This window comes from Neoarthrinium moseri (genome assembly GCF_022829205.1).
Source record: "Neoarthrinium moseri strain CBS 164.80 chromosome Unknown scaffold133_Wmoseri_CBS_16480, whole genome shotgun sequence".
Classification (NCBI taxonomy): Eukaryota; Fungi; Ascomycota; class Sordariomycetes; order Amphisphaeriales; family Apiosporaceae; genus Neoarthrinium; species Neoarthrinium moseri.
Window position 1 is genome coordinate 1 of NW_026055247.1, and position 23,531 is coordinate 23,531.

The 23,531-nt window shown below is 56.1% G+C and overlaps 8 protein-coding genes across 8 annotated transcripts; 4 read left to right on the top strand and 4 right to left on the bottom strand.

Annotated features, from left to right (window-relative positions):
• Positions 1-486: 486 nt before the first annotated feature.
• On the bottom strand, positions 487-1,530 carry JN550_013712 (uncharacterized protein; the record flags this gene model as incomplete). The annotated part of the gene is made up of 1 exon (XM_049312329.1): positions 487-1,530. One exon carries the CDS (start codon positions 1,528-1,530, stop codon positions 487-489), a length of 1,044 nt encoding a protein of 347 aa, XP_049164309.1.
• A 3,453-nt stretch (positions 1,531-4,983) lies between these two features.
• JN550_013713 (uncharacterized protein) lies at positions 4,984-6,236 on the bottom strand (the record flags this gene model as incomplete). The annotated part of the gene is made up of 5 exons (XM_049312330.1): positions 4,984-5,187; positions 5,248-5,388; positions 5,455-5,880; positions 5,934-6,098; positions 6,165-6,236. The coding sequence occupies 5 exons, from the start codon at positions 6,234-6,236 to the stop codon at positions 4,984-4,986; spliced, it is 1,008 nt and encodes a 335-aa protein (XP_049164310.1).
• Positions 6,237-7,102: 866 nt separating this feature from the next.
• Positions 7,103-9,066, bottom strand: JN550_013714 (uncharacterized protein; the record flags this gene model as incomplete). The annotated part of the gene is made up of 2 exons (XM_049312331.1): positions 7,103-8,680; positions 8,746-9,066. 2 exons carry the CDS (start codon positions 9,064-9,066, stop codon positions 7,103-7,105), a joined length of 1,899 nt encoding a protein of 632 aa, XP_049164311.1.
• A 1,405-nt stretch (positions 9,067-10,471) lies between these two features.
• Positions 10,472-11,127, top strand: JN550_013715 (uncharacterized protein; the record flags this gene model as incomplete). The annotated part of the gene is made up of 2 exons (XM_049312332.1): positions 10,472-10,643; positions 10,700-11,127. 2 exons carry the CDS (start codon positions 10,472-10,474, stop codon positions 11,125-11,127), a joined length of 600 nt encoding a protein of 199 aa, XP_049164312.1.
• Positions 11,128-11,598: 471 nt separating this feature from the next.
• JN550_013716 (uncharacterized protein) lies at positions 11,599-12,514 on the bottom strand (the record flags this gene model as incomplete). The annotated part of the gene is made up of 2 exons (XM_049312333.1): positions 11,599-11,690; positions 11,740-12,514. The coding sequence occupies 2 exons, from the start codon at positions 12,512-12,514 to the stop codon at positions 11,599-11,601; spliced, it is 867 nt and encodes a 288-aa protein (XP_049164313.1).
• Positions 12,515-13,603: 1,089 nt separating this feature from the next.
• On the top strand, positions 13,604-14,783 carry JN550_013717 (uncharacterized protein; the record flags this gene model as incomplete). Its single annotated transcript, XM_049312335.1, has 2 exons — positions 13,604-13,836; positions 13,895-14,783. 2 exons carry the CDS (start codon positions 13,604-13,606, stop codon positions 14,781-14,783), a joined length of 1,122 nt encoding a protein of 373 aa, XP_049164314.1.
• Positions 14,784-16,089: 1,306 nt separating this feature from the next.
• Positions 16,090-20,249, top strand: JN550_013718 (uncharacterized protein; the record flags this gene model as incomplete). Its single annotated transcript, XM_049312336.1, has 8 exons — positions 16,090-16,950; positions 17,001-17,852; positions 17,907-18,131; positions 18,189-18,292; positions 18,342-18,600; positions 18,652-18,794; positions 18,848-19,452; positions 19,513-20,249. 8 exons carry the CDS (start codon positions 16,090-16,092, stop codon positions 20,247-20,249), a joined length of 3,786 nt encoding a protein of 1,261 aa, XP_049164315.1.
• Positions 20,250-21,321: 1,072 nt separating this feature from the next.
• Positions 21,322-22,917, top strand: JN550_013719 (uncharacterized protein; the record flags this gene model as incomplete). The annotated part of the gene is made up of 2 exons (XM_049312337.1): positions 21,322-21,376; positions 21,467-22,917. 2 exons carry the CDS (start codon positions 21,322-21,324, stop codon positions 22,915-22,917), a joined length of 1,506 nt encoding a protein of 501 aa, XP_049164316.1.
• Positions 22,918-23,531: the final 614 nt, after the last annotated feature.

Sequence of the window (23,531 nt, forward strand, 5' to 3'; positions counted from 1 at the left end):
TTTTTTGGATACGAAACAAGGCGTGGGAAGCAAGGCGGTGTGTTTGTTTGACTGTGTTTTCAGTTAGCATTCACGTCCAGTATGTGGTTTCATTCGGCCTGCTACTGGCATAGTTCATAGATTGATCCAAAACTTTCGCGACAAGACAGAATGTGTCCTACCTTCTTTCTCATGACCGAGGGCCATCGTTGTCCTCGTATGAAGACTAAGGCGTCAGTATGGAAAGCGAAACAATGAGGTGAGTTGTGGAAATTTCTTATTGTTCTTATCACAGCCCCTAGTTATATACTGAATTGCAGTAACTTAGATATCGCTAAAGCCGCAGTTATATACGCACTAACTCCTCGCCGGATAATGACAGGCCCGTTCGTTCTACAGTGGTGCCCTCTGTGTATGCGGAAACATAAATTTGCTCGTTCCTTGTATCGTTGCTTGGTTCTCTCCGTTGCCTCGTAATCACACCAACATAATCGCTCCTTAGTTAACTCACGGATCCTCATCTGCTCCATTGTCAGATTTCGGCTTTTTCATAGGCCAGATATCAATGCTCGCTGTTCTTGGCCTCTTGCCTGCATTCTCATCCACCTCCGCAAGACGATTGAGAACAGTAGCTAACCGCCGCCGGGCTGCCATTTCACGCCTGGTTCCGTCCGTGCCGGCCGGGCGGTAAAACTGTCTGACGACGCCTACAGCAGCGTGATAGCACTCGTACAGCAAGAGGCGAATGTCTGCATTCTCCGGGTCCTCGATCATGTCGTCGATAGGGGTGGGAGTCGACGTAGTGGGCGGTGGTAAGGATGATGTGTTGTCATCATCATCCAAGGCAGGAATGTTGGAATATCCGAAGCCACGGAGGAGCTCGGGAGACGGTGCTTCGTTGAAGGCGGCGGTCATCAAAGGGTCCCCGAAAATGCAATTACTCCAGTCCCGGAGACCTCTGACCGAAAACCCGGGGCTGCCCATGCTCTTTGAAGCGTTTTCTTTGGTCATTTCCTTGATTTCCCCCGTCTTTTCCGCCTTGCCCGTTACCTCACCCTCTTCTTTTCCTGGACGCCTCGGGACTGGCTTGTCCCCTTCTTGATCTCCAGGTTTTGTGGAACGTGACACTAGCACATTGGAATTGCTGCCAGCATCCAAGACGACGAGGCGCGCTTGCGTCACGGCATCGAGCAGATGACTGAGTCGGTGTACGTGGTGCCGTATCAGCGAATAGCTCATCATAACGGCAAGGTCCTCTCCATCTCTCAAAACCCCTTCAACCAGCGTTAGGAATGCATTCATCCAGGAATGAGCACCCCCTGGGCCAGCTGAGGATGCTTCTTCGGCGGCACCGGGGTCACTAGATGCCGTAGACGAGCTGATGACAGCAACCACTGGGCCGAACCTCGAATTTGGTGACTTGAAACTCGATATGCGGCGGAGGAGTTGCCCCTTCTGAAACTCGATTGATCTCCTTTCCGTCCCTGTAAGATGCTCTGCAAGGAAGGAAAGCGACGCCCCTCTAGTTGGTTCTAAGATGTTACAAGCCATAGTCAGCTCCGGACTTAGGGGCAAATGCGTAATAAATGCGGGTAGGTACTGAAGCATGAGTCCATCCGTATTTGTTGGTCGTTCCGAGTGTTCCGTGTGGGTTGGCGTGACTGAACTGTTTTTCGGGGGTTCATGGTCAATAAGATATTGGATCGACGTCCGCTTATCTTTCGAAGTATGTTCCAAAACTTTTCGATATATCCAGGGTATCACCAACGCCTCAGACAGCACGAGCCATTGCTCTGAACGCAGCAACCTCAGCATGGGGGACGGTGGCACAGTTAACAGGAGGGTCCTGCCATCGGAGAGCTTCAAGGAATAGTCTCTTTGTGGTCGGCTTGGGGGGAGTGGGTGTATGGACTCGACGAGTGCGTTAGGAACAGCCCGGTTGATAACCGCTCTGATGGACTCGAGAGATGGCGATGGATTCATCGAGCCAACCGGCGTCGGATAGGTGGCTCGTTGAACAGAGAATGCTTTAAGACGTGGGTGCCGAGACTTCGTGGAACATGACAGTCCTCCCACCCCGTCTGACAGATGAGCGGCTGCAGTGGTGGTCTCGGGAATGCGGAGCGACATATAGGGATAACGGGAAGGTGCATCAGGACCAGTTTCCACCCCCAGGCTCTGGTGGGTTACTTGCGGATGTGCCATTTATCCACACGTACGGAGCTCGACGGGTTGACAAAAGGGGAAGCTGCAATATATAGGCTTGGGTTTGGTGTGCAGAATAGCCCAGTTTGGAGTTTGCCTTGGTATAGACGCCTGCATATGTCTACTTAGAAGGGGTAGATATCTGGACTCGGGCCCGAGACAAGGGTCAGATTGTCAACCAACGGCAACTGCCGGGCTGCTGTTGGCCTCAAGAGACCAGACTACCGTTACTGAGGGGTTTGTTCCTTCGAACGGTGTAAGTTGTCGTGTCCAGAATTATCAGTTCAGCGTTGCAGTATATAGACCGGAAGCTGACATATCCGGACGCTGAAGCTGCCTCGAGGTCGGGTTTCCCACAGCAGGGGATAGGTGGCCCCTGGATGGGATTTATAACAATCTCCGGATGATATAAGCGAGCGGTCCAACATGTGTGTTTGAGCTGGCGAATGAAGGTGGGAGTGAATTGCACTTCGCAGCATGTCTGAGAGACAGAGGGCGGATAGATTTGTCCAGGGCAGCCCTAAGCACTTGGGTTCCACTCCCCGGCGGAAGAGGCGTAGCTAGATGACGAAGGACGACACGAATAGTAATCGCAGACGAGTGGGTTGGGAAGCAAATTAGTGGTTTGAAGATTAAACAGTTGCCTTGCCTAGGATTAGATTAGCTGGCACAGGCATTACAACAGCGAAAACCAGCTGCCAAGAACTAAGGGCGACTACACAGGATTTCGCAATGCGCTGGGCTCAGTCCTCGGGGTGTGAAATGAGTAAATCAGACAACCGGGATCCTCCCTTCTACAGGCACGACCAGCACACCCCAGGTCCAGGCTGGAGAATGCCAAGGTCCCAAGGGAATCGTTCCAGAAGCCTCAGTGGCGCTTTAGGCGAGAAAGTTGGCCTATAGAGAGCGGCAACACGCGAGCAGGCACGTTGGAAGAACGGCAGCAGCACTCGCGAAGGATTGACCCCATCGGGCCGTAGTAAGAGCATCGCAACCCAGGTCAGTAAGTTTTGGAACGTCAGACAACCACTACGACATGACGGTACCGAAAGACTGCTCCTACGGCAAGGGCAGGGCCAAGTATGACTGGCCTCGACAAGCGAGGCGCATAAATACAACCGTGTCTCATGACTCCAGCCAGGGAAGCGGTGTGGGTAGCTAGCGGTAACCACTAACGAACGTTCGTAGACCGTTGGGCAGCCCTGAGAAAGACACAAAGAGATAGGCACGGCGTAGGGGCAAGACGGAACAAAGAGGCGGCCCATGGACTGTCGGGGCGATCGAAATGAGCCCGGATTAGGTGAGCAGGTGGGATGGAGGTTTGTGGATTGAGACGGCCGGCGAAGATGATGTTGCATGGCGAAGCGAGACGGAACGGCGCTGATTGGCCAGAAACAAGCGAGACCGCCGAATCGGGCTGCACACCCCCAGCGCAGGAATTCTGGGCACGAGGGCGCCCCCAGACCAAGGCCTAGAGGCTCTGAGGCCCCGAGGCTCTAACCTTGTAGGCGGCACGGGGTGGCCCCCCCCCCCTGGCTGGGAGAAAGCCATTGCTGCAGGCAAAGGCGGCCCCACCAGCCCGCAGCGACCAGTTCCTGATTGCTGGGTCGCTGTCTGTCAGGAGAATTGCGAGGATGGGATGGGTGTTGCGGTAAATCGACGGCCAGACATTCCCATCCTGCGCCGCACATGCGCTTTCATATTTCGGGAGTGGGATCCTGAACCTAGATTCTCTGGGAATGTCCATGGGGGCCGTGCCATGCCACGCCGTGGCCAGTCAGGTCATTATAGAAGAATAGCTAGCTTCTGTGACGAGAGGCGCCCACACGAAGGGACCATGAATGCAAACGTAGTTGCGTATCCGTTATCTACCCAGGAACAAGGTACTATGTAACTCATCGGTTACAGCCCGTACACTTGGACGCTGTTCTGTTCGTCGCAGTGCGAGACACCGGCTGCCTCCCAGGAGCCACGACACATCTGTGCTCTTCTAGCCCGCTTGACCCTTCCGCTGTCAAGACTAGAGAGGGCTGCAAGCAGGGAAATAAAACCTGCTCTCGTGGACTCTTGCCCGTCAGCCTCAGGGCGCGAGCGCAATCGAGCCGATTTGATGACATGAAAGCCCGTTGTTGTGCTGGCCCCGACAGAAAGCCACATTGCTATAGTCGTCGTCACTAATGTTTGGTACCTTTGAAGCGAATACTTCGTCAAATTTATCGGAATAGGGCTTAGCGCCAGCGGTTTTGCAAGCCCTCCCCACGCTGACCGGGCGGGAAGTACCATACATAGCACATCCAGGACGGCACAACCTATTTTTCTTTTCTGAGTCACCACCTGCACCACGACACGCAGGTGCAGCTTCTTACTTGGCGTTGGCATCGTGAAGGGGGCATCATGGAGCAGACATAACAAAGAGCGTATATCAGGGCCTGTCGTGCCATACGGATCCCGGTCGAAACAATCGATGTCCGTTGCAGATCCTTCTTTATTCCTCCGATGCAGTCCCGCACGAGCCTCGAGCTACGGATCTGAATGGCCAAAATACGCTGGGCTGTCATTGTACATACAGTTACAGTGACCGCGTCCCACTCGATGCTCCATACTATGTACTCCGTGCTACGCGCTCCCTTCTGGGTTCCGGTGTATTGGGACGCCATACCTTGTCAGCCTGCCATCTTCCTCCTTGCTGAATAAATTCCGGGTCAATTATTTGAGATACGGAGCCTGCAGGAGCTCTCATCATCATGAGCCCATGAATGATGCAATCGTGACGAGAGAACAACCGAGCAAGAGACATTGCTACTGGTCCTTCTCATCCGCCTGTTCCCCCAGCTTCTCTTCAGTCTTCTCGCGGGGCTTCTCATCGGCCTTCTCGCCGGTATGCCCGTCGGCCTTGGCTCTCGCTTCCCTGGCCTGAGCTATAGCCGCGACGTACAGCTCGTTGAGGTTGTACCGCTTCATTGCGTCCCAGTCACCCTCGACGACGCTCATGCCGCAAAATGTCTATAGATGTCCGTCAGCTTGACTACGTAGCCCGTACGACCTAGACATATAGGGACGTACCTGAAAGAGCTCAACGATAATGACCTTGTCAGGGTTCGTAAGGTTGACCTTGTGTCGCGGGCCAATTAGGCTTGCAATCTGCTTGATAACATCGTCCCGCTTCAGGGAGTTGTGCGCTCTTGTTGTCAGACGAATTGCGTACTGTCGAGCATTGTTAGTACGTAGGATCCGGGCTGTAGAGAGCCCGTACGTGAAGTGCAAACATACCGTGGAGCCCGGATCCGACTCTTCATCCAGGGGTTGCTCGTCTACCCCTGCGAGCTGAAAGTGCTCCGCCAGAACGGTTCTGGCAACCTCCTCCACGCCCGTCCCAGTCGCCTTGCCCATCAGCGTGATGGGCGTGAGCCTGTTCAGGAATCTGGATTTCCTCTGGCCATGGCTCGAGGTGGATTGCGCATCCTCGACGATCCTTCGGACGAATGCCGTCGGCTCGACAGGGGGCTTGGTCTTCATAAAGAGCAAGCAGTCCATGCCGACACGCATGGGGGCAAAGACCGAGTCTGCATGTCGGGATTTGCCTGTGGGCTTCATCGCGTCGAGCTCCTTCTGGATGGAGGCTTCGATGTCGGCGTCCTCGGCATCGCTGTCCTCGCCGACCTCCTCGGGCTTGATGCCGTACAGCTTCTCTCCGTACTGCCCACCGGTGTCAGCGGACGCGTCAGCCAAGGGTTTCAGAACTCGCCGACCTCATCACAGATGGACATGAGCTCTCCGAGGGCCCTCTGCTCCTGTCCTCGTTGACAGCTGGCCCAGAACCCCACATCGCCGACCTCGAGCAGTCGTCCCTTGGCCCTCAGAGACTCCATCTTTGTCTTCTGATGCGGCGTCGTCCATTTGCCAGCACTTCCCCCCTGACAATATGACCACGTTAGCATTGGCGTCATTCCGTGCGTGGCACTGCGGTCGTGGCGACCTACCTTGCTCTTCTTGAAAGAAGCACCGTCGGCGCCATTGCTAGGCGGTGCTTTGCGTTTGCTTACCCCACCCATGGTACTGCGTTAATGCAGCAGTCAAGTTTGATGCCGCTTCGAAGGTGTCTGTTGATCGTTTTGCCGTGGGTAATACCTGTTCCAAGATGCTGTGCGTGCTGCAAAAGTATTATCAAATTTCGAGGTCACGTGGGGCTCTCGACCTCCAAATCGCAACGTCTCGAAGAAAGCTCGGTCTTTACTGCAAGTCGACTCTAGCCAGATGGACGGACGAGACATGCACCTGTTTCTGGGCCGTATCGAATGCTTCTCCAGCTTTCAGTCAACTCCAACTCTTGTGGCCGAACTTGCACTCAATCCTATAGAATCGCTACCGCCGTACTTGGGCTGCACAACTTGGCGGGGCTTTTATGTCGATCCTCTGTTTTTCTCCCCACAGCAACCTCGAAATTCGCCGGCGACGTCCGTTGTGTTACCCATGCCACACTGTAGGTCTAAATCATGCGCAGCATCGCTGCGAACGCACCTTCTGCTTTCTGATTTGATGCATGGCTGGAAGTCGAGGTCAGGTGACCTCAGCTTGATGCGGACTGGTTTGCTGCAATTTTAGCTGGCAAAAAGGACTGATTTGGCTGGCGAACGGCCGGTATAACAAGTTAACGAACCCAATGAATAGTCATGTGAGTCTCTATGAACTACGATGCGTATCTACATTATCCTGGAACGGATATAAGAACCAACACTTCGCACACCCCAAGCACTACATCCGTCTTGCTATTTATATGCTGCGCGGGCATCCCAAATGTATTCAAAGCATTCGCCCGACGGGGGAAAACGCCAGCCACCTCTATAAACCCATATGTCCATGTCCATGTCCAATATCATAAGTCCTAGCACTTCGTCTATCCTCTGAGCCATACTTGCTTTCATTCCTCGTTGGGTTCCTCGCCTTCTTCGTACACCTTGACTTTCTCCGCGTACTGGAGGATGTTACTGACGATGTTTGGCTGGATCGTGTCGCCCTTGCCTGCTGCGACCCGGAGAAGCAACTCGTTCAGGTTCTGCCTTCCCAAGATGTCCACATGGTCTGCTGTGTTGGGCCCACCTCTCGGATTGAATCGCTCGGGCTCGTGCGGCATCTCGTAGACAGTTACCTTGACGCCAGCGGGGTTGTACCGCTTCAAGTGCCAGCCCTTTGAACACATGTATCCAGTACTGAGCAAATTGACAGTCCCGTCACCCTCACCCATGATGACACCGTGATCGATATCATCGACGATGAGACCCGTATCGATGGTGATGTTGAGGTTCGTCAGAGGAGGGACGTCCGGCGGGCGATAGTAGTAGGCTCGTTCAGTTGGCTTTCCCACGCCATAGAAACAAAACACCTTGAGGGACGGTGCCAGTGGTAAGCGGGTTTCCAGCGGGTTGATCCACTTTCTTGGGTCATCCTCGTTGGCATTGACCTCAGCCGCCGTGTCGGCGACGCCGTGGGAGTAGCTGGACTTGATCATGTCCTGGTACCAATCCTCGGTGGTGTTCATGAGGTACTCCATAGAACCCTCCACGGTGAGATTTCTCTCCGGAATTGACCAATTCCCGCCCGCTCGGAAGTTGAGCAACGAGCCAAAGGAGTGCTTCTGGCCCGGAAGGTCGTCTGGCGCCCAGGTGAGGTTCCCCCACACGCGGTCGCCGCCGAGGGGCATCATGGACGAGATCCCGGGCATGGCGCGGAATATCTCGGCTCTTTCGTCCTTGTTGAGGAACTGGTCGAGGCCGTAAACGGCGAAGGCGTTCATCTGTGCCGTATCCCTCATCTCCCCAGACAAGATAGCCGTCAAGTCCTTCACAGCGCCGAGCATACAGCCACTGATGTTGATCCAGGCTTCAACATAGGTCTCGACCCAGTTGTCGCCACCCCCGCCACCCCTTGGCGAGGCAACCCAGTGGAGGAAGTAGAACAGGACCTGGCCTCCCATGGAATGTGAGGCCAGGACAACCTTCTTCCCGGAGAACTGGTGCGCCATCTCGATGTGGGTCTTGAGCCGAGTGAAATACTGATCGCGGGTTTCAAGATTCTGGTACGAGAGCCTCCAATCGTAAGCTGCCGTAAATGAGTTGGTGGGATCGTACCCGAGGGAGGCAAGATTCTCGAATATCTTGTTCCAGATCCAGTATCCAGTTATGAAGAAGTCGGCGGCATCGAAGCCCTGGGCGGCCCTCAGCTTGACGCCGGGGGGATCGAGCCCTGTTCTCTTATCCAGCATGATGTGCTTCTTCCAGCCCTCCTTGTCCATGACGAGGGCCTTCATCATGGTCCAGCTACCCCACAGCCTTTTTCTGAAGTAGGGACGGGAGATGTTCGCGGTGCCCCAGGACTCGAGACCGGTGGAGATAGTGCCGGGGATCATGATGATGGGGTGGTGGGCGGTCAGGCCCTCGGATCGAGCCTTGATGCCAACCGAGAAGGCGTCGTAGCTGTCGGCGAAGTCTCGCTCGCCTTTCTGCAGTTGATGGTCATGAGATGAGGCCGGAAGCGGAGAGAAAGAGACGGGCTCGCAGGACGTACCACAAGATCCCGCATATCCTTGACGAGCCCAGCAGGCAGCACATCCATGAAGCTGTCGACGCTGAGCTCCCCGATCTCGGGGAAATCTATCAGATCATTGCTCTTGGCCAGGAAGCCGGCGGCGATCAGGCCGAACAAGCTTCCCATGAGGAAGATGAAGGTGGTCCGCCTCTTCCGCGTCTTCTCCTTGAGCGTGACCTGACGCGAGACCTTGGCCTTCTGCTCGGATTTGGAGGGGCTCACGTCCCGGGAGGGAGCGGGCGACGGGGTTTCGGACGGGGCGTCTGCACCGACTGCTCGGCGTCGAAGTTCGGAGGCCATGGTGTCGCTGGGCTACATGCCAGGTCGGTGCGCCGGAGGAGCGGCCTGGTGGGCAGCGCAGCTGGGGAATGGCCTTGGCGGCTTGGTGACTTGGTGGCTCGGTGGCTCGGTGGAGGGAGGGTAGGCAGCACGAGCTTGGGTGGGATGGCGACAGATAGGGCACTCCCTCTTTCTCTCTTTCTCGCTTTCTCGCCTTCTCGCCTTGTCGCTTTGTCGCGGGCGCGCGCTCAGCCTCGTCACACAGACAGGTACGGGGACTCTTGAAGAGGCTTTGAGTTCTGACTGCTTCAGGTCCGGAGGATCTGCACATGCAAGGCGGGTGGCAGGTTGTTGGCGGCGCCGGGGGCCTGGATGGAAGCGCCGGAACTCTGAGCTTTTCGCGCACGCTGACGTCAAGGCGGTCAGGGCAGGGGGGGCCGCTTCTGGGACAGCTTGGCCGCTGTGCAGTCCTAGTCCCAGTCCCAGTCCCAGTCCCAGTCCCAGTCCCAGGCCAGGCCAGGAGCCCCGATGTCAGCCAACAGCAGTGCGGCAGGCTGCCCGGTCTGGATGCAGCATGGCGCGCCCGAAACCTCCCGCGGCACACGTGCTGCAGCGCACTGGCACAGGAGCCGCTGGCAGCGCTAACGGGACTTACTGTAGGTCGCTCACTGATAGGTACTTACAGTAAGTCACTGTGCATGGATGGATTGGGATAAGCCGCCAAAGAGGCCTGTGAGCCGTCGCTGCAGCCTCACTGTCAACTGTCAAGGGACACATTCGCCAGACGCCAGGAGAGCCGGCTGGTCTCACATGTGAAAGTGGGCTGGCTGACTCTGACTCTGACTCTGACTCTGACTCCCGCCCGTCCACCCGCCCGCCCGCGCATCTTGGATTTGCTTCCGAGATGGTGGGTACCAGCTCAGTACCTGCCCGGGTACGTTGTTTACGTTGGTAGTTACTGTACATGCCCTGTAAGTCGAGTTACTGGGCATTAACTAAGGCAATGCAGGCCAGTTGACAGCCAGGCCCACTTGTAGGGTGCCTTGGACGCGCGGGAGGCGGCCGTCTTCCAGCGTTAGATCGGCCATCTCGTCCGTACGCACATGGACCACACCACCACACACCGCATTCTTTTCCCAAGTCAGCGTACAACCTGGCGCTGCAGTCCTGCTGGTTCTTCCCCGCTTCTTGTATATGGTTAGAGAAGGAATACGATGATGATGATGATTTGTGTCTTATGAGTTTCTAATTCTGCTCAAAAGTCCTCACGTCCAAAGCTTTGCTTTTCCTCGCCCTCGGCCGCCGCCTCCGCCTCGGCCTCCGCTTCTGCCTCTCCCATGCAAACGCCCACATCTGCTCTCAGCTTCCCAAGACTGCTGTCGTCCCAGCTGTCCGACTACCCCGTTCTGCCATCGCACTCAGCATCATGACGGTGGAGCCGGTCGTTGCATTACCCGGCGAGCTGCGCTACATACAGTACCAACATGCTCTCGAAGACCAGTACCTCCCCGCCATCCGAGCCTTGATCTCCAAAGATCTCAGCGAGCCCTACAGCATATACGTCTACCGATACTTCCTGTACCAATGGGCTCACCTATGTTTTATGGTAATACCCTGCCCTCACCCTCACCCCCACCCTGCCGTCACGAGCGAGGGGCCAAGGATGCTAATAGCAACTCCCGGTGGCAGGCCCTCAACCCCCAGGACAACTCCCTCGTCGGCGTTGTCATCTGCAAGCTGGAACACCACGCATCGCACTCGCCGCCCACCTACCGAGGATACATTGCCATGCTAGCCGTGGCGTCGGCCCATCGCGGCCATGGCATTGCCACCGCGCTCGTCAAGAAGGCGATTGATACAATGGCCGAGAGGAACGCCGACGAGATCGTGCTCGAGACCGAGGAGTCCAACAAGCCGGCCATGCGCCTGTACGAGCGCCTGGGCTTTCTGAGGTCCAAGAAGCTACATCGCTACTATCTGAACGGCAACAGCGCCTACCGGCTCGTCTTGCTGCTCAAGTCGCAGATACCCCCTCTTCCCAGCGTGGATGCGAACCCCGACGGCCAGCGCCAGTCCGACTAGGAGTTGAGCAAGGCGGCATACCGTCCCTCAAGTTCGTACCCATACAGCTTGCAGCAAATACGCGACGCTCTATGGGAAATGGAAAAGGCGAAAGAAACGCCTACACCTTGGGCCAGACCCTTCCAAGCCCCACGGCGGACGTTAGGTTAGCCATCTTTGGGCGCGCGCAGCAGGGGCCGCCAGGACATCTCCCTGCCTCCCCCCGGAGCTACGTCTAGATGAAAGGGCGGCACGAAAGCTGACACTGGCTCCGTGCAAGAGACTTGACCAAGTTCGAAAAAACTCCTCTACGCAGGGCACAGGCTCGGTTACTGTCTAGGTTATGCGGCTACGATAGAATTTGCATATCGTTGGGGAGCGACGAACGCAGGAATGACGACGCCTACTTGTCTACACCTAGCCACGACATCGCCCATCAGTGCCACCGTCTCATGAACAGTTGCCGACCAAGGGCCAAGGGTTCACACACCATCAGGTCCTCCCTAGCAGCTCCTTTGTGTTGTATATGGAGGCCTTGAATCCCCATGGATTGCCAGAGCCAATTCCAAGATATGTGTAAGCGTCTGGGACCAGATCAGCACGAGATTGGCAAGAGCCAACCAGGCCACTTACCTGGCTTATAGTATAGGGGCTTCCCATAGGCCTTGACCAATCCCAACTGTTTCAGCTTGCGAGCCACTCTTTCCACATCGGACCTGTCGATAAAGTCGGTTGTGTAGACACAGATTAACCGCTCTGTGCGGGGATCTAGTTCTGACCTGGTCGCGACCTTGGCGGCAATGCCCAGCTCGTTATTGGCAGTAGCCTTGGCGACGATGCCCCAAACCTCGTTGACAGCGTGGACGTCACAGAATAGCATCCACTTCCCAGTCCTGACGTGCAATGCGTGAGCCAAGGCCAGGATATCTCGGGTGGCGTCCGCCGCCGCCTTGTTCCTCTCCCGGCCGCGGACGGCTGGCGAAACAGTGGATTTGTTCATCTCGCCGTGGAAGTCGGTGACGAGGTGGAGCCTTTCCATACCCCCCTCAATAAAGCGATGCAGGTCCGTCTCGTCCTCTTCAGGGGCTTCGTCCTCGCAACCTCGGACGTTCTGATTCTGTGCCTCCTGCTTGCTCCTCCGCTCAATAAACGGATTGCATATGAAGATCCATGGGCCAGCTTTAGAGCCTTCCGTCGTAGCTGGCGGGAGGCGGCCGAGGAAATCATCAACCGTCTCCGTCAACTGCCAGGCATAAGGGAAGCCAGCATAGGCGTTATGAAAATGAGAAGATTCAGGTCGTGTAATCTTCCTTGACTGGAGCTTCAGAGGGGTCGCGACCGACCCATGTCGCGCCCACCACTCGTCGGTATCGAAGGCCTCGACCTTGGACTCCAACTCTGCCACCATGGCATCATCTCCTGAAAAGGTTTGTAAGCTCATGCATGGCGTGAGGAATTGTCGTCGCGACGGGGTCCACACCGTAGAAATCAGACTCAACATCAGAATCCATGCTTCCTCCCGGCCACAGATATCTCCTCGAAAAAGATGAGACTGGACTTTTGCATTACCACATACATGAAGGCCTGTGTCGCGTGGGTCCTAGTGATGTAGTGCAAAGACCGACTCCAGACACCAGATCGTAGTAGAGGCAACGAAAGCTGCTTGGTTCGTAAATCAAGACGGAAATACGGTGGAATGACTTGGCCCGGACATGACCAATAACGTATCATCGAAGCCCGGGCGAGGTCTGCTGGGGGGGGGGGTGGGAGCAGGTCGAGAGAGGGAGGGGAAGGGGGACAACTCCCGAGAGTCTGATTGCTTTTTGCGAGAAATGAGTGCAGGCCAGTATGACGATATCGCCAGGATGTCACGGCCGCGAGTCCAACTCCCGACGTGCCCGAGCTTTCCTATGGGTTGACGGCTTTCAACGACCCCCAAGGATCATCAGGACAGCAACGACGCTAGAAGCCTTAGGATGGAAGCCAAGAACAGGGGTGCGATAGCGGGCACAGCGGGCATAGCGGGCAGGGCGGGGAGGTCTGGGAGGCTGCCGACCCGTCAGCCTGGGTCGTCAGGGTCGTCAGGGTCGTCAGGGTCGCCCAATGGCGGGCGCTAGTCACTCTTTACCATCTTTGGTACAGCTGGAGGCTTCGATTGTCTGACCTGGGCCTTCGAAAGTGTACAAAGTACCTACTGTACTTACCCGAGTACCTAATAAGTTCAAACCCCAAGGAAGCCCAAGGTAAGCTGCGTCTCAAAAGCTGCAGGCCCCTCCCTCAATACCCTCTTCAGCGGGATCCTCAAGGACTTGTTTGCACTCGATGCCGTGACGAGCGAGGTAATTCTTCATCTCTCCCTTTCCGGGGACCCCAGGTACCGACTGGTTACTGCATCCTAGCATGGTGGGGTCGAAACCTCGGGCAATTTTTCGAGCAGCATTCACTCTCCGGACAACACCATGATCTCATCGGCTACCCGGCCACCAGGAACGGAACAATGGAGCAGGCAACGAAAGTCAATTCCGAGTGGACACATTTCCTTGAGCTTCCCCCTAGCTGTATCGAGTTCTGCCCGGCTCACCCATCATATTTCGTCGTTGGCACATACAATCTCCAGAAGGACGAGGCAGATGCGGCCCGAGATGGCGCGGCCCAGGGCGAGCAGCCCACCAACCAGCCGCAGACTCGCACCGGAAGTCTCGTAGTATTCCGCCTTGAAGGGAGCACAGCGTGAGTCAGTTCCATTGGCGGCACCTGGAGAGACGACGCTCAGACTTCTGTGTTCTAGACGACATGTGCAGACGCTGATACACCCGTCCGCTATATTGGATCTCCACTTCCATCCTCACCGGCCAGACATCCTGGCTGTCGTCAACAGCACAGGCACCCTCTCACTTCTCCAGTTGGCGCCGCCGACAAGCGGTGGCGGCAATCTCTTGACGGAGCTTGCTGTCAACTCGCCGTTGCCTGGCGCCGGTGGGATTATCTTCACCTCGTGTTGCTGGCACCCCAAGTCAGACAACTCGATTGCCATCACGACCTCTACCAACGAGGTGCACCTGTTCGAGTTGAACGGCAGCTGGCATATAACGGAGACTGAAGACAGCACGATCCACAACCACGAAGACTACGCGTGGACGGTAGCATTCTCGCCCGACGACACTTGTCCAGCGGTGCTGTCGGGGGGTGACGATTCCAGACTCCTGTTTACCAACACAGACGACGGCTCTACAGAAGTACTCAAAGGACACCAGTCAGGTGTAACCGCGCTGCTGCCCCTGCAACATAGACCGGGCTCGCCGGATTATATCTTATTGACAGGGAGCTACGATGAACACATTCGAGTGTACTCGATGGCTGGACTACCTATGCTTTTGGCCAAAGCGAACTTGGGCGGAGGAGTGTGGAGGTTGAAGCAGATAAGTTTCACCATTGACGGAGACCGATGGGTCGCTGTGATTCTGGCATCGTGCATGCATGCGGGCGCCAGAATCCTGAGACTATCTGGCGACGACGAGGGCTGTAAGATTGATATCCTGGCACGCTTCGAAGAACACACCAGTATGAACTACGGGAGTGACTTCCATCCCGTAGATGGCGACCGTCAGGACCTCGTGTGCGTGTCTACAAGCTTCTACGACAAGCGGATGTGCATTTGGAAGTTTGCTGTAGAGTAAGGTAGTCTGTAGCCCTCAAAGATGTCACAAGAGCCGTTCGAGAAACGATGAGACGAGGGTGCGTTGAGTGCCTAACTTACGGGTCTAGAACCCAGTGTGTATGAGAAAGAACCTTGGCGATTAGAAGCGAGACAAAACAAGTCAACCACGTGAGCTACAACAAACGGTGTCCTCGCATCGTTCAACCCAAGATTTTTTTTTTTCCTATCTTTTTGGGTAGTTGACCCGCGTGAATGTGTATGTATATATATATATATAGGACTGGAAAATTGATATTCCAGGCTGAAAATTGGCAGCGGCAAACGCAGTGAAGTCTTTCTCGTCTTCGTAGGCAAGTAACAAGTGGCTGTTGGGATGGCCTTCACTATAGTAATAATATCCGAGTCACCCACGTGGACTTGTCTCGAGACGCAAGGATGCGGGCCTTGCTTGTGTCGCCACCAGCCATTCGTAGGAACCTCGCTACCCAATTCGACTTGGGTATATAAGTTCCCGCCATACCTAGATCCTTACGGGCACCCTGGCCTCCGCTACCTTCCTACTACGTAGGTAGTAGTAGTAGTACATGTCGGCGAGTGATAGGGCTGCCTAGGAATCTTCCATAAACGTTCCAAGACCACCTGGCAGGGTCTTGATAAGGTTCTTAGTGGATGTTAGGCATCGACGGATCAATGGCGGACCGCTAGAACCCCTGTGACCCAGGTGCTGGGGGGAGGCCCCGGGGAGCCCTGAGGGGTGCCACAGACTTGACAGAGGCCCGCCGATTCGCCTGTGCTGTGGGTGTGTGGTGCCTTGCGGTTGCATAGAGCAGGCAAGCAAGCGATTGGGTTGGGCGCGGGCTTTACTTTTTTCGGTCGAGGTAACTAAACTAACCTGCCTATCATCCATCCAAATCCATCAGCTCGGCTTTCCTCAGGGCTGGCCAAACCGACCCAACACCCATCATCAACCCTTGGAATCGCGGCGGGTACGGTTGCACAGCACGAGCTCACCGAGGCATCAACACGGCCGTCTCCCCAAGATTTCCTTACTTCTTCTTCCGCCCTTCTGCAACCCACCACCGCAAGCACACCTGTCGCCCGCCAGATGACTCACTTCTAAGACAAACCTGGTGCTTTGGTGGATCGTCGTTCCCGCCCCGTCCCGTCCCTCTCACCCCTCCACCGAGACCATCGCCAGACGAGCCGAGCTGTGGGCGCCGCAGCGCGTTTTGGACAGCTACCTGCTGCCGGCCTCTCCCAACCGGACACAAGTTCCTGCGCAGCCAGCTCGCCCTGCCACCTTCACGGCCCGACACCCGTGAGCCATGGCGAACCCGGCCAACGCAAACGGGGACATGTCCAACGGCATGGCCGTCCTGCCCAGGATCCACGAGGCCCTCGAGCTCATCCACAACCCGCACTCCGCGAACCAGACCCGCCAAGAAGCCCAGCAGTTCCTGGAGGAGGTCAAGAACCTCGACGAAGCTCCCTCGCATGGCTACACGCTCGCCTCGGACAAGGGCCAGTCCCCCGTCGTCCGCCACTACGCCCTGTCGTTGCTCGAGCACGCTATCAAACACAAGTGGTCCAAGTACTCGGAAGACCAAGCAGCAACTCTGCGCCAGTGGGTCATGAGCCTTGCGCGGGACATCGCCAGGGAAGACCCGTCCTATATACGGAACAAGATTGCTCAGCTATGGGTGGAGGTGGCCAAGCGCTGTTGGGCCGGTTCGTGGATGGACATGGACTCCCTGCTTGTCCAGCTATGGCAGGTACCCGAGTCGGCCGTCCACAAGGAGCTGGTGCTGCTCATTCTCGAGACCCTGTCGGACGAGATCTTCAGCTCAGACGACCCCGCCGTCGCCGAGCGAGAAGGGCTCCTTAGCAAGGCGTCAGTCGAGATATTCACGCCTTCCGCGGTTCTGCGCGAGACCTTCCCCAACCGGGAAGCAGGGCCTGATGTCAGGTGCGGCGACGAGGGTTGGCTGACGAGGATCACCGGCTTCTTGGGCCAGTGCCTGTCCGGCGACCTGCAGAACAACGAGGAGCTGCGGAACTGTGCTGTTCGTGCCTTTGCCGTCTTGTTCTCGCTCATGCCCTGGGTCATCCCCAATGCCGCCACCGCGACTGGCTGTGTACCAGCCATTTGCCAAGGCCTTCGGGCCTCGCATATCTCGGTGCAGAAGGTAGGAGAGTGCCCAACAGGAGGTCGAGCGACTGTCTAACCGGCTTATAGGGTGCCCTGGAAGCTATGCACGCCCTTTACTCCCGCACTAGCTTGGTCGACCAAGAATTTCTCGATCTCGTCGTGCCCCTATACAACAGCCAATGCATCGAGCTGCTGACGCAGTTGTTCGAATGGTCAACCGTCGACGCAGAGGACATCGACGACGACAAGTATCAAGTTGGCAAGAAGCTTTCGGAGGTCATCTCGTTTCTCGGCAACTATCTGGACCGACGTTTTGCTGTCCTGCCCAAAGATCCCGAGCGTGTGGACTTCCAAGGGTTCCTGCGATTGCTCCTGCTCGTGGCCCAAAGCCAGAGCATGATAGTGTCTATCCCGGTGCTCGTCACCTGGGCCCGATTGCTGGGGCACAGGTCCTTGGGCCGTAACATTGCTGAGCTCCCGACATTTGTCGGCCCACTCCTGGAACTCTGTGGCTCGAGGTTGGTCCGGTACGAGAGCCTACCAGAGGACACACAGGATCCAACCTTCCTCTTTCTCTTGGAAGACACCGATACCATCCCTGAGCGCCACGCATTTCTTGGCAATTATAGACGATATGCATCTAGCGTTATTGAACATATAGTCCAGCTGAAGCTCGCCGATGCCGTCTCGCATATCTTGAGTCAGACGGAGAATATCCTGCAACACCTCTATGATGGCCAACCCCCCTTTGACCCGACAAACTACTCAAAGAGCTCAGCATCGGTGCTGCGAATCGACGCACAGGCCACAGTCATTGAAGCAGCGCTCCGCGGATGCATGAAATGGCGAGGCAAAACGGAAGCCGATGAGCAAAGCATCACAGCACTGGAGGAGACTCTGGAGCAGTGGGCAAATCGCGTTCTTGCCATGTCCTTCGAAGTGAGTTTCCAATGCCACTGTGCCACTGTTGGGCTGCAAATCTGACTCTTCTAGGATCCCTCCATCCGCAGGCGCATTCTCCAGCTCCTAGTGGCATTCTCCACGACAGCTCTTGATAGGAAGCCGGGCTTCATGCTCAAGGTCCTAGAGCATATCCTAGTGACATGGCCTGCCCCGCAGCCAGAGTATCGTCAGTTTAACGATGCGATTAAGGATTTGCAGACAGAGAGCATGGTCGAGCTTTCGAGACTGGCGGCAAAGATGCCTGATCATCTCTTGGTGAGTCTGGATCTGCACCAGGGAGGTTGTGGTTGAAATGTCTAACACAGCTCACAGGACGTCTACGACCAGATCTCTGCCAAGGTCAATGATATGATTGCTTCGGGGACGATGGATGAGAAACGTCAGATAACTTATCAGACGTTCCTCTTCACCATCATGTAAGTTCTCCTATATAGATGAGGACGTTGCTCTTACTAACAGGAGCAGCCACCGATGCAGTCGACTGGATAAAGCCACAAAGGTTCAGAAGCTCCAGGAATTTATGGAGCCAATCCGCACGCAATGGCGCAACGAGAACATGAAAGGTGCCCTAGCATCGTATGGTGGGTTCTGCGAGATGCTTGCTCTCGATAAGGTCCAGAACTACCTTGCCAGGAAAAGAGTGCACGAGGTCAAAGACTGGGGTGCGATGCCCCTCGACGACGAGGGCAAAGCTCTTCAGAACGAGCTTGAGGAGCGACAAGCCGTAAGTCCCAGAGCAACGCAGCGTACTTGTGGTTCTTACTCACAATGGCAGGCACTCCCCCTCCGGCCTACCAAGTCTGTCTTGACAGCATCCGTGGAGAAGATCGACAAGAACACGGTTCCGTATGCTACTGCTTGTGACATCTGGTCCGACGCATTCCCCCTGATTCTTCCGGATCTGCTCAAATTCTTAGAGTAAGTCACCGTCGATCAAAGGTTGTGTGTAATCACTGCTGACGAGCACACAGCCATGCACATGCCTCGTCAACGCCAGATAACTGGGCTGGCCTACCTCCGGAGATGAGATCTACAGTAGTAGGTCGCGTTCTCACCGATCGGTTTTGGCAGGCTGGTATCTCAGAGGGATCCAAGGACGAGTTCTACGCCCGAGTCCTCGACAAAAAGCACACTATGGAGGGGCTTGGCTCCACCATTCGAGGCACTATCCGCTTCGTCAGGGAATCAGTATATGCAATTCTGTACTGCATGAGCCGCTTGGACATGCAATTCTACGGCTTTGGCGAATTGCCAGGTCCCCTAGCCCACTCGCTCCTGGCAAATTCATACTCACTATCTCCCCATCAACAGATTAACCTACTCAATCTGGTCCGGTTCCTAGTGGACAATTGCCCCACCGAGCTTCGAGACCATTTCCTTCCGCCACTCATGGCAGCCTGTTTCCAGCAAATGGACGCCAAGATCACCTCGGAATGGGAAAAGCTGGAGAATCAAAAGGCGATCCAGGCCGACCGAGACGACCTCGGAGAGGAGATGAAATCGGAAAGCATCCTGAGACAACTCTCGTATACGGGTGTGATGATGGTGGCTGATTTCCTAGATCCTGCTAGGATGAGTAAGTTGAAGACTCCCACCTTGCAGATGACCGAAAACAGCGCAGCTAAGATGTGGCCAGACCTGCCGCTGTCCAAACCCGACGGTATATCGAAAAAATATGCCACACTCCGCAAATTCTGCCTGATGCAGTCGGAGATTGTGGAACCGCTACTCATGTTCTGCACACACGTCATCCGGATCCGCGACACGAGATGCTGTAGCGTCATGCTGCGGGTTTTCCGCTCCATCGTCCCCGAGTTCCGGACTGTCGAGGGAATGGAGGTCAAGACGGAAAGCGACAAGAACAACAACGTTGATACCTCGCCCATCCCAGCCGCGACGGCATCCGTCATCCGTGAGTACTTCTCGACCGACGTCTTGAAGGCATGCATACAGTCCATCAACGAACCCTACTTCGTCGAGCTGCAGAAGGAACTCGGTTCCCTGATTGCCACGATTATTGCCTACTACAGCTCGCTCACACCAACACCGAGGAACATGATCCTATCTGTCCCGAATCTTAAGCAGGAGTCGGTGGACGATGCCATTGGTAAGATCACCAACACGGGGAACTCGAAGCTGCAACGCAACTACGTCCTTGAGCTCTTCAGGGAACTGAAAGGCGTAAGCATCTCCGAGATGGGCAAGCTGAGCACGAGCATTGGGGGTCTGTCGTCATCGAGGAAGTCTGGCAAGAAGGGGTCCCGCAGCCAGATGGCACAGGAGTTCATGACAGCCCCGCAACCCAAGTCTGGCAACGACAAGGCCGATCAGGGGGCCGAGCTCGACGGAGTGGCTGGCCTGTTCCAGCAGTAGTATCTGATGGACGATGGACGCGAGCCATCTCCGGACTACAACGACCCGATGGGATTCCTCGAGAAGCAAGACGAATACATGCTGCAAAAAGCCGAAGGGCGGCGGCAGAGTTGCTGATGGCGTTTACACGGCCGAGAGATTGCGGGAAAATGGCACACGGACGGACGGTTTTGATTCCCCCACACCCGGCAAGAGCAGAAAATTTTTCATGTTTCCTTGCATTGGACGACACATGCTAGCGATATTGCATAATGGTACCTTTTGTAGATATAGTCTGTACCATAGCGAACATAGCGGGAGGCGGCGACCTTGCGACGCAGATGGGGAAAGGCCGGCCGGCTGGCCATGATTTTCTAGACCCGAACGGCGACGGAAGAAAGGTCGTATGGCCAGGCCGCGCGCGATAGATTTAGAGAGAACTGGCAAGCCGCACCACACACGCATCACGGAGCAGCGAAATCCATGGTTTTCCCGATCTCTGTTGGTCTCCGTTCACTTGAGAAGTGGAGGTAGAGACGACTGCAGTTTTGACCTGTGACCGAAGTACCCAGATGTGACATGCGCAACTTGGCTGCCTACCTAACGCGGGTATACTATATCCCAAAGTATTATTTTCGCACTATAATACTGCCTATAGTTGTACTATAGCTATTGGCGAGAAAGCCGTGGCAGATTAACGTGGGGCGGAACTGGAGCGCACTTCAAGCATGGACAGCCCCGCCACTTTCCAGGTGTCCGGTTTCGTGCGGCAGGATCCGAGTGTCCAAGAATGCGTGTCCCGCAGTCCACGCGCTTGGCAAGCCCGCAAGTAAGGCGTTACCTATCCGTTCCAGAATCGCTACCACAAACCCGCACACGGCACACGGCACACGGCACACGAGACGCTTGGAGCAGACATCTGGGCTGGCTGGATCTGCATGCTCCTTCGACAGTCTCTCCTCGTGGTCGCCCCTTTGTGCCCTGCGCTCGCCCCGCTGTCAGTCCCCGAACCGCAACAGTCACCAGATGGTCGTGATGAGCCCCCGAGGGATCTGGCACCTGAACACCCTGTGACCTGCTCATCATCGCCAACATGGCCGATCCGGACACGTCCTATACCATAGAGACGGAGCAGCAACTATGGGACGGTACGCATGACATCCTTACAATCCTGCATTCTCCAGACCCCTTCTCGGAAGAGAACACGCCGGACTGACGCGCGCGCTGGAGTTTAACAGAACTCGAGAGAGTTGTTGCGACGCAGTGCCCCGGCCACGCCCACGAGACCATCGATGATGCGCTGCGAACATGGCTGCACCTCGCCGCCAAGTGTCGCGACGAGTTCTCGCAGTCCGAGGACGACGTCGCGGCCTGCTCCCAGCGGCTGATTGGGGGCAGCCTGTTCAATGCGAACAGAGACTACGTGCGCACCCAGATCATCTACAGCTTGATGGAGGAGGACGAGGCAGGGCCCCTCTACGTCATCGCAACCTTCCTCCTGCTCGACGGCCGCCACGAGGACTCGGCCTATCGCAGCATGATCGACGCCGGCTGCTTCCACCGTCTGCTGGAGCTCATCAACGGCAACAACGAGAGCGATCCGAGCCTGCACCGGCTGCTGCTCCAGCTCATGTACGAGATGTCCCGCATCGAGAAACTGCGCAGCGACGATCTCTTGCACGTCGACGACGGCTTCGTGACCTATCTCTTCCAGCTGATCGAGGGTCTCGCCGACGACGTCCACGATCCGTACCACTACCCCATCATCCGTGTTCTGTTGGTTCTGAACGAACAATACATGGTCGCCTCCACCGAGGCCATCACTGACGCCAGCTCCCCCATGGCATCCATCACGAACCGTGTCGTCAAGTGCCTCTCTCTCTACGGGCCCATGTACCGCACCTTTGGCGAGAATCTCATCCTTCTCCTCAACCGCGAGACCGAGACGTCTCTGCAGCTTCTTATCCTCAAGCTACTCTACCTGCTGTTCACCACCAAGGCCACGTACGAGTACTTCTACACCAACGATCTGCGCGTGCTCCTTGATGTCATAATACGTAATTTGCTTGATCTGCCCAATGAGTACCTGTCGCTGCGTCACACCTACCTCCGGGTCCTGTACCCTTTGCTGGCGCATACGCAGCTCAGCCAACCACCACACTACAAGAGGGACGAAATCATCAAGGTCCTCAACATTCTCGCCGGAACGGGCAACTTCCACTTCGCACCGCCGGACGAGACAACGGCAAGGCTAGTAGACCGGGTGTCCAAGGTGAAATGGCTGGCCGAAGCAGGGGCCGGCGCCGGAGAGATCGCGCGGAAGTTCTTGGGCATCAGCCTGGAGTCGAGTGATTCCGCCAGCAAGATTAGTGTCGTTGACGTGGCGGCCGTGACGGAGAAGCCCGGGGTCAAAACACCCAGCCGCAAGGCCGAGTTCGACACGGCCGAGGTCTCGTCTCCCGAGACCGACGCCAAATCCATCGGGGACGAAACGAAGGGGGCCCCATCCAGGCGGCCGAAGAAGCCGTTGCCCGAGGTGCCCAGGCACAGGCATGGTGTCCCTGTTCCCGTTGCACGCAACGGGAATGGCAGTCCGCTTCCGGAGAAGAAGCTGCCGCCGAAGGCTCCGCCCCCAAGACGGAAGAACAGGGTACAGGCGGCGGAAGCAGCACCGGCTCCCGCATCCTAGAAAGAGGTAGGTTCCGTCCGGACGCTCCGAGGGTTTGGGCAAAAATTGCTGTTGAAGTGCCGGAGGGGAAAGAGAGCCCGCCGAGGATGCTCAGGCGAGGCGAGTCCCCCATGAGGTGACCAACGGGGCTTGGTTATTTCACATGGTGAAACAGACAAAGGCGTCCTGCAGACTGCATTGGGAATTATGGCGTACCGGCAATTTTGTAGCGGCAAGACATCAGGGACACGGCACTCATTCATGGCAAGGCGTAACGGAGTTGGGGAATGGTTGCGACTCGCATTTTCGTCTATGATAGGGGGAGGGGGGATGGCTGCTAAATCGGCCTGCGGCGCGGCTTCGTCTGGCTTGAGTTATCAGCATGCCGAGGGCATTACAGCTACTATTGGTATTGCGGTAGTCAACAACGAGTAGATGGTGCGCAGTCCTGAAAGTATATTGTTTCCCCCATGTCACTGAACCGTGGTACAGCCTCACCTTGGAGAAGGGTCTGTCGCATTCTAGGCACTTCAGCGTGGATGTGCATTGTTCTCACCTGCTCAGGTATCTAGTTATGTACCTTGGTAGGGTTTGATAAGAAAAACTGGGATGCCATCACTCGTGGTCCTGTATGA